The 16,356-nt window shown below is 46.6% G+C and overlaps 1 protein-coding gene across 1 annotated transcript in view; it reads right to left on the reverse strand.

The window, feature by feature from the left end:
- Positions 1-16,356, reverse strand: part of spega (striated muscle enriched protein kinase a) — a 684,640-nt gene that overhangs the window by 579,535 nt on the left and 88,749 nt on the right. Inside the window, exons 3-8 of the mRNA XM_068034685.1 lie at positions 14,408-14,442; positions 8,702-8,806; positions 6,867-7,266; positions 5,249-5,491; positions 4,508-4,579; positions 553-2,090 (exon numbers count right to left, since the gene is read on the reverse strand). Coding sequence (XP_067890786.1) covers positions 553-2,090; positions 4,508-4,579; positions 5,249-5,491; positions 6,867-7,266; positions 8,702-8,806; positions 14,408-14,442 — 2,393 coding nt within the window. The remainder of the gene's footprint in view (positions 1-552; positions 2,091-4,507; positions 4,580-5,248; positions 5,492-6,866; positions 7,267-8,701; positions 8,807-14,407; positions 14,443-16,356) is intronic.

Here is a 16,356-nt window from a genome sequence, read left to right on the forward strand (position 1 = left end):
TCATGTTCCCACTTTTCCCAGTGACTGTCCCTGCACACATCCCAGTTCTCCCAGTATTGTAGATATCCTTCTGTTCTCCTTGGAGTAGTCAATACATTCCACACAATATCCACTCTTTACATCCCAGTTCCCCCTGTGCACATCCTATATCTATCCTACTGTTTCCCAGTAAGCAACCTACAAATATCTCGCTGATTCCAATGAATATCCCACACGTAACTCTATTGAATATTCAGTGTACATCCCACTGCTACTGCCCCCACCCCCAGCATGGTTCCTGTTGATATGACATTTCTTCCCAGTAAGCATCTTGTACATATCCCAGTTTCCCTGTGAGTACCCTGCACTTCTATTGTTTCCCAATAAACATCCTTTTCATATTCTGCTGTAAGTATCTGTATAGAACCACCATTTCCCAGCAAATACCATGCTTGTAACCTACAGTGATGTGAGTGAGACCTCCATGACCATGATTAGTTTAGACAGAAAGTTACAAAGGTTGATTGCAGCAAGACTCCAACTCCTTTGTATTGCTCTATATGCTCTCCTTACCCAACTCTGGTGAAGTGGGACGAAATTTCTTGGATTTCCCTCTGGGAGTTTTACGACCTGATTTCTCCCGAACTAGGGGCTTGGCCTCTTCTTTCAAATCAACCGTTTCTGTATCTTTCTTTTCCCTGATGCCAATCTTCAGGCCCGCATAGGCTGGCGTCCCAGGATCCCTTGTGTCTGTTGTACATGCGGGGCTGAGGGGGGCAATGCCCAATCTTGGGGTGCCATCTCCTAGCTCCAACTCCAACTTTGCACCCTCCAACCAATCCGGCCCTTGCTTACATGAGTCAGCAGTTTCCTTGGAAAGGGGGGATGATGGTTTGACTTTCCACTTGGAATCTCCAGGAACCTCAGGCCTGGTTAGTCCAACCACAGAGATGGTATTTGGTGCATGGGATTCTAAGCTTGAAGTTACTTTTTCTACTGTTTCCACAATGAGTTGGGAGTGACTCGGAGATTGAGCTTCCAGTTGTTGACTTTGGGTTTCCAAGTGCAGGTCTCTTGTTCCTACCTCATCTGATTGTTGATCAAAGTGATTGATTGTTGGCTCTTGTGTTCTGGTCTTCTCTTTGCCAACTGATTCCAAGTCCTCAAACTCACCGCTGACCGTGGCGAGACTTCTCTGCAAAGGTTTCCTTGGGACAGGAGACGGTGTGACCTCTGGTTGAATCCTCTCGGGACTTCGCACTCCTAGCCACTGAAATGCTGCCGTCGAGGGAGTCTCGGTCCGCTGAGTGCCGATGGCTTTCCTGGAGGACAGCTCGCGATTCATGGCCCGTTCCAGCACTGGGGACCTCAGCACCGGCTTGGCCATCGAGGTCATGGCGGTCTTCTTGATCCGGCTGAGCTCCTCTGATATCTTGAGCTCGATGTCATGGGCCCGCGAGGCGTACTTGCCCCGCTCGTCGAAGGAGGCCGCCTTCTGCTTGAAGACTGAGCGCTTCTGCTCCGCATTGCCGCCATCTGGCCGCAGAAGCCCTCGCCCCTCGCTGTCTAGCAAGTCAGAGAAGGACGGCCTTCCCCTGCCATCGCGTGGGTCGACGTGATCGAAAGACCGGGACTTCCTGAAACCAGGCCATGGCTGCCCGTCTGCCAGGTCGAAACTTCTCCGCCTCTCCGGGAAAGACTCGAAATACTTCACTCTGTCGAAGATTTTGGAGCCCGAGCGGGAATGAGTGGGCGAGGCGTTACATGAGCTGTCTTTTCGCGTTCGATCTGGCATCAGGAGGTGGTCATCCGTGCATGCTGCGACCTTTGGCTTCTTGACCTTGTCATCAAACTCTGATGGGACAGTGTCTCTGTACTCGACGGGTGTTGTGAGTTTCCGTCGTGGCGTCAGCGGAGTTGTCTGTTGGGGCTGGCCAGCTCGGGAGACTTTGGGACTTGCAGGCCGTGCTTTGAGAGATGTTGGAGGGAGCCCAGGTGGTCTGGAGGCTCCTTGCCGTGAGCCTTGGTTCTGGGCCATGGTCTCCCACCTGAGGGCAGGCTCAAGGGTGTTGTCAAGGTGACTCCTAACCGACGTGTTCTCACAAAGGTCCCTGGAAGAAAATGAGAGACAAATTACATGAAAATGCCTCTCTCGCCAAGGGGATTTGGGGCATTCCTCACCAACGTGCCACTCGAGGGTGAACCACTTCTTGTGCCCGCCTTATATCCATAGCAGGGTGGAGCTGTGTGAAATCTAAGGCCCTGAAATTCCAGGTGTGTTGGAATGAGATTCCACCGCACCGACAGTGAAGGACACAGAGCTGGGTCACATCCCGTGAGTGGGTTCATGAACAAAACTCAAAGCTGGTGCCCTGTGTCTAAAGGCCCTTCAGATGCTCCCACATCTTTCTGGCAGTGGATATCAGAGTGGCCTCTCAATACTCTGCTAGAGGGACACTGGTTCTCAAACTGCTGGGAGTTTATTTAGGTCAGTGCAGATGTAATAGGTAAAATTACGAGAGTAGCCAGGACCTTCCATAGACATGCCCCTAATGTGTAGTGGGGGCAATGGAAGAACTGCTCACTGTTCACCACAGGAATCTGGGGCACAACCATAGAATCATAGAAAAATTGCAGCACAGAAGGAGGCCATTCAGCCCGTTGTGTCCGTGCTGGCCAAAGAAACTAGCCGCCCAGTCTAATCCCACTTTCCAGCACCTGGTCCACAGCCTTGCCGGTTACAGCACTTCAGGTGCATGTCCAGGTACCTTTTAAAAGAATTGAGGGTTTCTGCCTCCACCACCATTCCTGGCAGTGAATTCCAGACACCCACCACCCTCTGAGTGAGAGTTTTTCCTCATGTCCCCTCTAATCCTTCTACCAATCACCTTAAATCTGTGCCACCTTAAATCTGCCCTCTCCGCTAGGGGAAACAGGTCCTTCCTGTCTACTCTATCTGAGCCCCTCATAATTTTGTACTCCTCAATTAAGTCACCCCTCAGCCTCCTCTGTTCTAAGGAAAACAGCCCTAGCCTATCCAATCTTTCCTCATAGCTGCAACTTTTGAGCTCTGGCAATATTCCTGTAAATCTCCTCTGTACTCTCTCCAGAGCAATTATGTCCTTTCTGTAATATGGTGACCAGAACTGTACGCAATACTCCAACTATGGCCTAACCAGCATTTTATACAGTTCCAGCATTACATCCCTGCTTTTGTATTCTATACCTCAGCCAATAAAGAAAAGCAATCCATATGCCTTCTTCATCACTCTACCTACCTGTCCTGCCACCTTCAGAGACCTGTGGACATGCACTCCAAGGTCTCTCCTGCCTCTCCCAATATCCCTCGTTTATTGTGTATTCCCTTGCTTTGTTTGCCCTCCCCAAATGCATTACCTCACACTTATCTGGATTGAATTCCATTTGCCACTTGCAAACGGGGAACAAAACCAATGTGGCATCTGGATTCTGCCCCAAATTCCAGTCCACCGAACAGGACATCCATCCCCCCAGAATTTAAGGAGCCAGTTTTCTAAAACTTACTCCCAGTCCAATCAACAACAGAAGCAAGTGACTGCCTGACATCAACTCTGGAGTCACAGACTCAGGAAGGGCCACTCCTGGGGCCGAAGGTTAAATGGAGGAAAGGTCATTCCTGGTGCTCAGGCTACACAGGGAAAAGGTCATCCTTAGGGCCAAGAGTCACACGGAGGAACTGGGGGACACTGAGGATCGCACAGCAGAAAGGCCACTCCTATACCAAGTCCTCTGAAACCAGAGCGATGTTTAACAGATGCGTGTCATCCCCATCTCTTGCTCACTACTACAGACTCTCCCCTATGCTGTATCCCCACTTCTGGCCCCCAGCCAATGCCCAGTCCCAAACCTCCCAATTACTTGCCCTGATTCTTTGGAGATTCTCCTCTCTCGCACTCAGAACGCCACTCAACAGAGCCAGGAGGCACAGGAATCTGGCTGCAGTGTTCCAACTCACCACTGTCTCCATCCTCTTAGAGTCATACAGCACAGAAGGAAGCCATTTGGCCCATCTTGCCTGTGCTGGTTCTTTGAAAGAGCTATCCGATTAGTCCCACTCCCCCCTGCTCCTTCCCTATAGCCCTGCAAGTTTGTCTTTTTCAAGTATTTATCCAATTCCCTTTTGAAAGTTATTATTGAATCTGCTTCCACCGCCCTTTCAGGCAGTGCATTCCAGATCACAACAACTCACTGTGTAAAAAAACTCTCCTCGTTTCCCCCGGCTCTTTTTGTCAATTATCTTAAATCTGTTGCCTCCAGTGACCAACCCTCCTGCCAACAGAAACAGTTTCTCCTTATTTACTCTACCAAAATCCTTCATAATTTTGAACACCTCTATTAAATCTCCCCTTAACCTTCTCTGCTCCAAGGAGAATAATCCCAGCTCCTCTTCACTCAGTAACTAGACTTCACTCTTCTCCAATGGTGCGCCCTGGAAATGTCCCCGCAGAATATTATGGGAACCCTCATGTAACACTCCATGTTGTCTCACTGTGAGCTGTGTGCCAAAACACCCGCTGACCACACTAAACCATCACCTTTAGGTCTTCCCTGAACTCTACATCTTTAAGAATTGAGCAAATGCTTGGGAGCTTCACAACCAGTGAAGTACTTTCAAAGTGTAGTTGCTGTTGTAATTAGGAAACACGGCAGCCACTTTACACACAGCAAGCACCCACAAACAGAAATGTGATAATGACCAGATAATCTGTTTTTAGATGTCGGTTGCTGAACAAATATTGGCCAGGACACTGGGGAAGAACACACCTGCTTTTGTCTGACATAGTGTCCCCTATCCCAGTACAGACCCTACACTATAGTATTTTATGCCCATTTGACAGGGTTTAACATCTCATTTGAAAGACGGTACCTCTGACAGTGCAGCACCACCCCCACACCCCCAGTACTGCACTGGGATACTGGGAGAGCCAGCCTAGATTTTGTTCTCATGTCTCTAGAGTGGGACTTGAACCCATGACCTTTGGACTCCAAGACAAGAGAGTGTCACCCACTGAGCTGCGGCTGCCACTTAAAGTGATGAGCAAGGACAATTGGAAGGGTCCACAGAGTCATAATGGAACAGAAGTGCTGAAGTGGGACGTGCTATGGTGGCTCTGATTGGTGATCCACCATGATCTGGATGGTATCCTGTGCGGTTTGGTTTAAAGTGTGGCAGCGGACACTACTGGTGGCACCTGAGTGATGAATGACCCGTTCAGTACCTGTCACTCACATACACACAGGACAAGGTGCAGCAGCGAGGTTAGTGAGGTCATGCAGGAGCTGGGTTGGAAGGCCTGTGATGTCCAGTGGGCAGAGCAAAGAAATCAAAACGTGACAGAAACTCCGGAACAAAGGATCATTAACCACCAAAGCACTCAATTTCTTCACTTTAATCAGCTTTACACATGCTCTAGTCTGTGATATCGTCTTACACTCAGCTCCCTTGCCCCTATCCCAGTACAGACCCCGCTGGCTCAAAGCATAAAATAATAGAACCATATGGCACAGAGGGAGGCCATTCAGCCCATCATACCTGTGCCAGCTCTTTGAAAGAACTATCCAATTAGTCCTACTTCTCTGCTCTTTCCCTACAGCCGTGTAAAAAAAAAAATTCCCCTTTGAGTATTTATCCAATTCCCTTTTGAAAGTTACTATTGAATCTGCTTCCACCACCCTTTCAGGCAGCGCATTCCAGATCACAACAACTCACTGCATAAAAAATCTTTCCTCATGTCCCCTCTGGTCCTTTTGCCAATCACCTTAAATCTGTATCCACTGGTTACCAACCTTCCTGGCACTGGAAACAGTTTCTTATTTACTCTACCAAAATCCTTCCTAAGTTTGAACGCTTCCTTTCAATCTCCCAGTAATCTTCTCTACTTTAAGGAGAACAATCCCAGCTTCTCCTGTCTCTCCACATAACTGCACTCCCTCATCCCTGCTACCATTCTAATATATCGCCACCACACTCTGACATCTTTCCTGGATATGGTAACCAGAATTGAACACAATAGTCTAGCTGAAGCCTAACCAGTGATTTGTAAAGGTTTGGCATAACTTCTTTACTTTCTACTCTATGCAAAGGATCCTGTATGTTTTTTAACAGCCTTCTCAACTTGTCCTCCCCAGGTCTCTCTCTTCCTGCACCCGCTTTAAAATTGCATCATTTAATTCATATTATCTCTCCTCATTCTTCCTACCAAAATATACCACTTCACACCTCTGGGTTAAATTTCATCTGCCATGTCTCTGCCCAATTCACCAGCCTGTCTATGTTCTCCTGAAGTCTGTTACTACTCTCCTCACTGTTTACTACATTTCAAAGTTTTGTATCATCTGCAAATCCTGAAATATCCCGTATACCAAATAACATATATCAAAAAAGTGGTATCCTCATACTGACCCATGGGGAACACAACTGTATACACTTCACTATTCTCTTTCTGTTCCTTACCCAGTTTCACATCCACACTGCCAATGTCCCTTTAATCCTGTGAACTTTAATTTTGCTACTCAGCTCTCTGTCCCCATAACAAAATGTTAATAAAAGGTGCAATACGACCAAGAAATTGAGTTCCTCACTTAATGCACTCAAATGTTTGAAAAAAAACTAACAAAAGGGAGAATGGAAAAATAATTTGCAGAGAATGACAGTAAAATAGAAAGGGAGGCGCTGTAAAAATGTCTCTAAAATACAGTGGGGAAGGGTGGGAGGAAGGGAGAGAGAATGGAAAACTGGAGTAAAATGGAATTCACTCCCCCAAAATGAAGGAGGTTGTCTTCTCAATGAAGATGCTTGGAGGGATGAGCGGACAGGGAGTTGACTCCATGAGGAGTGTTGTACTTACGCGGGTATCGATAAGGCTTTCCCTCTATACAGGCTGAACATGCTCCCGTACGCATCGCTAGCGACAGACAGGCTGTCCTCTGACCCCCAGCTACTATACGCCAGATTAGAACGAGACGCCCGAATCAGTGGCTCCACCCCCAGGTGCCTGATCCAAGCATTGGTTGGCTGCGGCGCATCTGCTTGCCTGGCGACCCCTGATGGTGGGCTGTCCTGACTAAGGCTGGTGTTGAGCTCCTCTTCCTCCCCTCCTTTTCCTCCTCCTCCCAGTGCGCTCTGACTCTCCGCTGGCGATTGCCGTGCGCCTGGGTGTTCTGAGGGTGCCAGCTGCTCAGGCGCGGTCCGCAGTGAGGTGGGCGTGCTCTCCGGGGTCGTGTCCGTGAAACTCTCAAATTCACTTTCTTGGGAATTAGAAAGAAGAGGGAAAAAAAAGTTAGCGATGTCAGTTCAGTCCCTGACTCCAAACCTTGGAAGGGGCACGGGAATGCTGGAGGTTTCAGGCAGTTCTAAAGAAAGACATCTCTCTAACGCCTTTCATTACATTGGGACATGCAAAGCACCTCACAGACAATGAAACACTTTTGAGTGCAATTACTGTTGTAATGTAGAAAATGCAGCAGCCAATATGCGTGTAGCAAGCTCCCTATAAATAGCACTGTGATAACGACCAGATCATCTGTTTTTAATGATGTTGGTTGAGGGATAAATATTGGCTCCAGGACACTGGGGAGAACTCCCCTGCTCTTCTTGAAAATAGAAACGAAGGATCCACTTGAAAGAGCAAACAGGGACCTCAGTTTAACACCACAACCAAAGGCACCTCCAACAGGGACAGCCCTCCCTCACTACTGCACTGGAGTGTCAGTGTGGATGATTTGCCCAAGTCTTTGTATTGGGACTTGAACTCACAGCCTTTTAACTCAGAAGCAAGCATGCTACCAACTGAGCCACAACTAACAACTTAAATGATGAAGGCAGAAAGACGCAGTTGATTTGTCACTGCTCTCTAAGGTAGTCTAGCGAGCCACTTAGTTGTATCAAACCACTACAAAGTATTTTAGTGGTTCATGAAAGTAGCCCACCACCACCTTCTCAGGGCAACAAGCCTTGGGCAAGAGCCTCTGGCTTTGCCAGCGATACCCACATCTCAAAAATTTTAAAACAATAACTCTAGTGGTTATTGTGGACCATGGGGTCAAAGCAAAAAGACTGTGCAAACATTGAGGTCACACGAATGGGAGACATTATGTGGAGCATAGTCTCAGGCTAAGAGGGGGTCCATTTAAGTGACACCAAGCCACATAAACAGATATTTGGACAGATGACCAAAAGCTTGGTCAAAGGGATAGAATTTAAGGAATGTCTTAAATCAGCAAAGTGAGGCGGAGAGGTTTAGGGAGGGAATTCCAGAGCTAAGGGCCCAGGCAGCTGAAGGCACGGCCGCCAATGGTGGAGCGATGAAAATTGGGGATGCTCAAGAAGCCAGAATTGGAGGAGCGCCGAGATCTCGGGGGGCTGTAGGTCTGGATGAGATTTCCGAGATCGGGAGGGGCGAGGCCACGGAGTGATTTAAAAACAAGGACGAGGATTTTTTAAATTGAGGCATTGCTGGACTGGGAGCCAATGTAGGTCAGCGAGCACAGGGGTCATGGGTGAATGGGATTTGGCGTGAGTTCGGATAAAAGCAGCCAACACATTGTTTTAAGTATACCCAGGCTCAGAGGTGGATGGCCCTGGAGAGATTAGGCCTGATCTAAGCTTGTCTCAGATGTTGTGCACACTTGTTCCTTAGGACCTCTTGGTACTGCTTTTAGATGGCAACTATAACACACCTACCTGCAGGCACTCTCTGGACAGCCTGTTGCTGAGGGCCCAGAAATTCCTCCGAGGGTTCCGCCTTCTGTGTTTCAAACGTCTCCTCTTCACCACATTCCTCCGAGTCTGGACCGAAATAAGATTCTTCAGCATTAGAGAAAAAACAATGGATGGGTGTACAGAACACGAGGCTACAGCCAAGGTGATGGACTCGCCTGTGTTTGGGGTGAGGGTGAGGGGAGAATTAATATTTTTACATTGAGTCTACAGCACAGAAAGAGGCCATTTGGCCCAACAGGTGTATACCAGTGTTTCGGCTCCACATGTGCCCTCCTCTCACCCTACTTCATCTCTCTTTATCAGCAGATTCTTCTATTCCTTTCTCCCTCCTAAGTTTATCCAGCTACTCCTTAAAGGTATCACAGCTAATGATCTTAACCACTCCCTGAGGTACCACATTTCACATTCTCACCACCTTCTGGGTAAAGACGTTTCTCCTGAATTCCCGATTGGATTTATTAGCGACTATCATACTTATGGCTCCTTGTCTCGCCCACAAATGGAAGCATCTTCTCTAAGTCTACCCTATCAAACACCTCCACAATTTTAAAGACCTCTATCAGGTCACCCCGCTCAGGCTTCTCATTCCCTAGAGAAAAGAGCCCCAGCCTGTTCCGCCATTGCTGTTAGTTATAACCTCTCAGTTCCGATATCATCCTTGTAAGTCTTTTTTCACCTTCTCCAGTGCCTCTGTATTCTTTTTACAAACAATACCAGAACTGTTCACAGTCACTCCAAGTGTGGCCTAATGAAGGTTCTATACAAGTTCAACAAAACTTCTTTGTATTTCTAACCTATCCCTCTGGAAACGAATCCTAGGGCCTGGTATGCTTTTTTTTTTAATGGCCTTATTTACCTGCATTGCTACATTTACTGATCTGTGTATCTGCACCCCAGATCCCTTTGCTCCTCCATCCCATTTAGACACTTATTTCTCGAGCAGCATGTGACTTCTTTAATCTTCCTACCAAAATGCACCACCACCCGCTTATTTATATTGACGTTCATTTGCCAATTACACACCCATTCAGCAAATTCATGCATTTTTTTTCCTACAGTCCTCCTCTGTATTACCTATACCTCCCCTGTTGCACGGCTGTCCCATGAGGTAGATTGCTACCCCACTGATACCCTTGTTTGAGCTGTCCATCTCCTATCACACCAACTACAGGATGGCAAAACCTTCTTCCATGCAATTTCAGCTGAAAGCACCTAGTTTCAGTCAAGGAGACTAACAGTGACTACCTCAAAACTAAATGCATATTCTGGCGGGGAGAGTTTAGACACTAAAGAATTCTCCCCACTTCACCTCCAAACTCAACTTTATTTGAAAATATTGGATTGGGCAAATAGGCTGCTCTATATTGGACCACTTCCAGGCGCTTACCCATTGTCTCTCAAGACAAGGAGGCCGAAGAAGAATTGGAATAATGTAACCAAGCTTTTCAATTAGGGCTTCTCTCTCCTTGATGTAAACCCATGGTTACAGTTTCCTTCTCACTGCCAGGCTACTCATCAGAAATTCAAGCTCATCTTCAAGAACAATTGGCCGCATTTCTTTGTCTCATTATTCCTTTTGCTCTACACATTTTAATTCCATCCCTCTCTCTCCTTTTCTCCCTTTACACTCTGCCGATCTCTTTCTTTCTCTCTTTGCCTTCTCTAGCTCTCCTTATTCAAGCTATTACTCGATCTCATACAGTCTGATTATCCTGTCCTCCTCTCCTTCCCTCGTGCTCTCTCTCCATCCTTTGTGTTTTCGCTTCCTCTTTCATGCTCTCTATCCCTCCCTCTATCTTTCTCTCATGTTCTTAGGACATTGGAACATAGGAAATAGGAACGAGAGTAGGCCATTCTGCCCCTCGAGCCTGCTCCGCCATTTAACTAGATCATAGCTGGTCTGCTACCTCAACACCATTTTCCCAAACAATCCCCATATCCCTTGATATCTTTAACATCTAGAAATATAGATAGAAATTTGAATAGAAACCTTTATCTCTCTTTCCCAGTCAATCTCTCTCCCCAACTTCTATCACTCTCCCTCCCTCCATCTCTGCACACTCCCTTTTCTAATCCCTCACTCCTTCCGAGTCTCTCTCAGTCTGCCTTTCCCTTGTGCGCTCCCTCACGCTTTGTTTTTCTTTCTCTCTGTCGCTCACGCTCTCTGCTATTTTATTTCTTCTGTTACATTAATAATTTATAGAAGTATCGGTAAGTTTGAGGGAGAGGATGGCAGAGAACGAGAGGGAACTGCCCGAATGCTGAGACAGGAATCTACATGTGTTACAGACTGTCCTACATTTCAACTGCTTCATCTCAGTCAGTGTCTGCCCCCATTAATTGCATCGGCATCACACTCGAGTTCTCCCTCTGGGAGCTGTGACTCAGGGCTGCTTGGAATGAGATCCTGAATCTGTGTCTCTCCTTAACCCTGCTGTTTCCAAGATGCTGCACTTCCTTCAATATCTATTTTCTAAATGGTGAGAAGCCAGGAATTCTGGAGGAGCAGAAAGATCCAGAACTACAAGTACAGAACTCATTACAAACTAGTGGACATGTACAAAAAAAAATCATAAAGGTTAATGGAATGTTGGTCTTTATCTCAAGTGCGCTGGATTATAAAAGAGTAGATGTTATGTTACAGCTATATAAAATTCTGATCAGTCCCCATCAGGAGTAACTGTTTTCAGTTCTGGGCACTGCATCTCAAGACAATATATTTGCCTTAGAGGGGGGTGGGGTACAGCCCAGAATGATACTGGGGCGAAAAGGTTAAATTACAGGGACAGATTGCATCGACTGAGCTTGTATTCCCTTGAGTATGGGAGATTAAGATGTTGATCTGGTGGGGGAGTCATAGGAACAGGAGGAGGCCATTCAGCCCCTTGAGCCTGTTCCGCCATTCAATTGATGGCTGATTTGTATCTTAACTCCATCTACCTGCCTCGCCTTCATATTGCTTATTACCCTTACCCAACAGAAATCTATCTAATCTGTTTTGAAATTTTCAATTGACCCCGGCTACAACAGCTTTTTTTGGGGCGGAGAGTTTCAGATTTCCGCTAACCAGGACGAGGGGGCACAACCTTGAAATTCGAGCCAGGCCGTTCAGGAGTGATGTCAGGAAGCACTTCTTCACAGAAAGGGGAGTGGAAATCTGGAATTCTCTCCCCCAAAAAGCCGTTGAGTGAATCCAGATGAGATACAGATTGTCTCTTGTTAAACAGCTGTGGTCTGGTAACAAGCTCCGATGGGAAAAGCTTTAGGTAAATCATAGAGTCATTACGGCACAGAAGGAGGCCAATCGGCCCTATCGAGTCCATGCCGGCTCCCTGTAGAGCAATCCAGTCAGACCCACTCCCCCTGCTCTATTCCCGTAGCCCTGCAAGTTTATTTCCCTCAGGTGCCCATCTAATTTCCTTCTGAAATGATTCATCATCTCCACTTCCACCACCCTCGTAGGCAGTGAGTTCCAGGTCATTACCACTCACTACATAAAAAAGTTCTTCCTCATATCTCCCCTGTATCTCTTGCTCATAACCTTAAACCTGTGTCCTCTATCAGCTAATGGAAACGGCTTTTCTTTGTCTACCTTTCCTTGTTCACCTCTATCAAAGCTCCCCTCAATCTTCTTTGCTCCAAGGAGAACAACCCCAGCTTCTCCAACCTAACCTTGTAGCTAAAATCTCTCATCCCTGGAACCATCCTGGTAAATCTCCTCTGCACCCTCTCAAGGACCCTCACTAAGGCCCCCTTTACTAACCCCAGGTCGTAGTGCTGTAATAGACATCTTTTTCATGAGATTTTGTGACATATCCTCCCACCAGGATTGTTTCCAGAAGCTTTTCTTGTCATTATACATGAACGACTTTCCCTCCTTTCCCTCTCAACTAGCAATTTTCCCTCTCACTCTTCTGAAGGCACCTGATTCTGGATGGATTCTGCTATAACCATAGACGCATGTTATTCAAGTCGCCATTCTCCATAGAGAGTAATGGCGGCTTGCTCAACCAGGAGGGGCATCACAACCCAGCCTGATCTTGGCCACACATGGACTTTCACATAGGAGGGTCACCGGACAGCAGTCAGGAGCAGGGACCATGGCTAATGTTGCCCTCCATAAAGAAATAAAAGCAAGACTTGCATTTCTGTAGCACCATTCATCACCTCAGGATGTCCCAAAGCACTTTACAATGAAGCACTGTTGTAACGTAGGGTAAGTAGTAACCCATCTGTGCACAGCAAGCTCCCACAAACAGAAATGAGATAATGACCAGATAATCCATTTTTCTGCTGATGTTGGTCAAGTGATAAATATTGGCCAGGACACCTGAGAGGACTCTCCTGCTCTTCTTTAAAATATATATCTGTTATGCCCACCCGAGAGAGTAGATGGAACCCTCAGTTTAATGTCTCATCTGAAAATACAGCACCTCCAACAGTGCAGCACTCCCTCAGTACTGCACTGAGCCTAAGGGCACCCAGACCGGTTGTAGCGTTACTTGTCTGCAGCTCCGTCCTTTATCCCTGGGTTGGTATCCACGGAGAAATGTCTGATGCTGTGATCGATCATATAAAAATAGCTGAACCACTCACTGCCTCTCCCCCATTCTCATTTGAGTGACATTTCCTCCACTGTTTCTACCTTTTTGCCACCGATTCTCTTCAGATGGATTTATATGGACAGAAGGAGTCCATTCATCCCATCGTTCCTGTGCCGGCCCTTTGAGATAGATAGTCAATTGATCCCATTCCTCTGCTCTTATTGAACAATATCTGACCACATCATACATAAACAATTTTTCAATGTTGGGAAATGATACAGCCTCTATTTTCAAGGTTTAGTGCTTCCATTTGCTGGTCTGTTGGAGTTCTATGGTTCTAATCCACTACTCCCAGAATTCTGGAATATTCCAGTTTAACTTTGTTTTCATAAGATGGTTTTTGGATGAAGTAATTGGAACTGATTTCACCAGAACACCATCTTTCTGTTATAGTTCTGACATTCATGTGACCCTCTGACAGTGCAGCGCTCCCTCAGCACCTACCCTCCGACAGTGCAGCACTCCCTCAGTACTAACCCTCCGACAGTGCAGCACTCCCTCAGTACTGCCCCTCCGACAGTGCAGCACTCCCTCAGTCCTGCCCCCCCGACAGTGCAGCACTCCCTCAGTACTGACCCCCGACAGTGCAGCACTCCCTCAGTACTGACCCTCCGACAGTGCAGCACTCCCTCAGCACTGCTCCTCCGACAGTGCAGCACTCCCTCAGCACTGCTCCTCCGACAGTGCAGCACTCCCTCAGCACTGCACTGAGAGAGTCAGCCCCTAGACTAGGGACTCAGTCCATGACCTCCTGGCAGAGCTGAGCCACAATGGAAGGAAGGACAGAAGAAAAGGAGGAAGGAAGGAAGCTTATATTTATACAACACATTTCCATGACCTCAGGATGTCTCAGACAAGGAAGTTTAAACATTGTTGGATAACATGTGGAAATACATCATGTGGTCCCCAATTGAACCCTCTCTTTCATACCATTTAGAGGTTGTAGTTTTTCAGAACACCTGCCTACCCCCATTCCTGCTCCATTTATCCCACCCTGGATCCTTCGCAATTAGACTTTCAATCAGTTAAAAAACAAAACATAGAGACAGAAGCGTTTCCATACCATAACTTTGTTTTCTGCAGGAGCGGAATACTTCGCTTCCATGGGGGCAGCAAGAGAAAGCAGATATTATAAAACGGTTACTAACACAGCACACACAGAATAGCAGGAACCCACTGCAAATGGGTGACTCACACTCAGCAAGCAGTACAACATGTGCAACCGTGAGACGCACAGGAAGAGTTCACAAGTAACGAACTGTTGCCAATGCCTGAATGCTCTGCGTCACCCGCAGGACATGAGATCACTGACGTGATACCCCTCACCATCCTCCACCACCCTGTATTTCAACCTCAGCATCTTATTTCTCATTGCATTCCCACCCCAGCTGGGATAGATAAAGTGAAGAGTGTTAACCAGTTAAACAGACAGTTCAACATCACCTAAAAACCCTATCAAAGTGAGACTGATTGAAAAAATATCCCACGATTTAAAACTAAGAAAAAAAAATTTATGTAACACCTTTCACAACCTCAGGATTCCCAAAAGCAGACAGACTATGAAGCACTTTTCTTGAAGTGCAGTCACTTCTGTAATGTATGTATGAAACACGGCAGCCAATTTGTGCACAGCAAGATCCCACAAACAGCAATGTGACAATGACCAGCAAATCTGTTTCTGTGATGTTGATTGAGGGATAAATATTGGCCAGGACACCAGGAAGAACTCTCCTGCTCTTATTCAAAATAGGGCCATGGGATCTTTTACGTCCACTTGAGAGGACAGATGGGGCTTTGGTTTAATGTCGCATCCAAATGACAGCACCTCTGACTGTGCAGCACTCCCTCAGTACTGTACTAGACTGTCAGCCTGAATTCTGTCCTCAGGTTTCTACAGCGGAGACTCAAACACATGAATTTCGGATTCAGAGGTGACGTGCATCCCACTGGCCTTAATGCAAAGAGTGGCATTTGAGACCGGAGCTGAGAAATGACTTTAATTTTTATCTGAACCAGTTTAATTCCCCCATTTAAATAGCAGAGAGAGGAAAGCGACGCAAGTAAAATACGTATGCGTAATAACATTAGCAATCATCATTTCTACCCTACCCACAGACACTCTTCAGAGTGTTGGAAGAACAGAGCAGCTCTAATGCGGAAGAGCTACAATATTGGCAGCAAAACAGTCAATGTATTCTTTATGCTCCCATTATTGATACTGCCACAAACAGCGCAATACTTTCCCTAAGAATTACAAAGTGTCAGGAATAGAAGGAATGTTACTTCTAGGCACAATTACTGCACCGTAAGATTAAAGACAGAATTAGCTATTTTATATATTATTAAAAATCTTGCATAGGAGCACATACTTCCTGTCCCAAAAGACGTTCTTCCAGTTATCACGGGTATTTGGTCATGCTTTTCCGTCAAGGTACAATGCTATGTCAATATTTTTATTCAGTTTTACTATGTCAACTGTCACAATGTAGTTGCAGGCTTTGGCCACTAGACGGCGCCATGCAGAGAATTTCTGGAGAGACTTTGTCACCGTCTTTTTTTTAGAGATACAGCACTGAAACAGGCCCTTCGGCCCACTGAGTCTGTGCCAACCATCAACCACCCATTTATACTAATCCTACACTAATCCCATATTCCTACCACATCCCCACCTGTCCCTATATTTCCCTATCACCTACCTATACTAGGGGCAATTTATAATGGCCAATTTACCTACCAACCTGCAAGTCTTTTTGGCTTGTGGGAGGAAACCGGAGCACCCGGAGAAAACCCACGCGGACACAGGGAGAACTTGCAAACTCCACACAGGCAGTACCCAGAATTGAACCCGGGTCGCTGAAGCTGTGAGGCTGCGGTGCTAACCACTGCACCACTGTGCCACCCGGTTTTATGAAAAAAGTTTATGTTTAGCAATGGACCAGGCATAACACTGTGGACCATTTACCAGTGCTAATTATTTGGTCTGTCTCGATGATAAACGCTATGCTGAAGTGT

The sequence above is a fragment of the Heterodontus francisci genome, chromosome 7 (assembly GCF_036365525.1).
Source record: "Heterodontus francisci isolate sHetFra1 chromosome 7, sHetFra1.hap1, whole genome shotgun sequence".
NCBI classification, from domain to species: Eukaryota; Metazoa; Chordata; class Chondrichthyes; order Heterodontiformes; family Heterodontidae; genus Heterodontus; species Heterodontus francisci.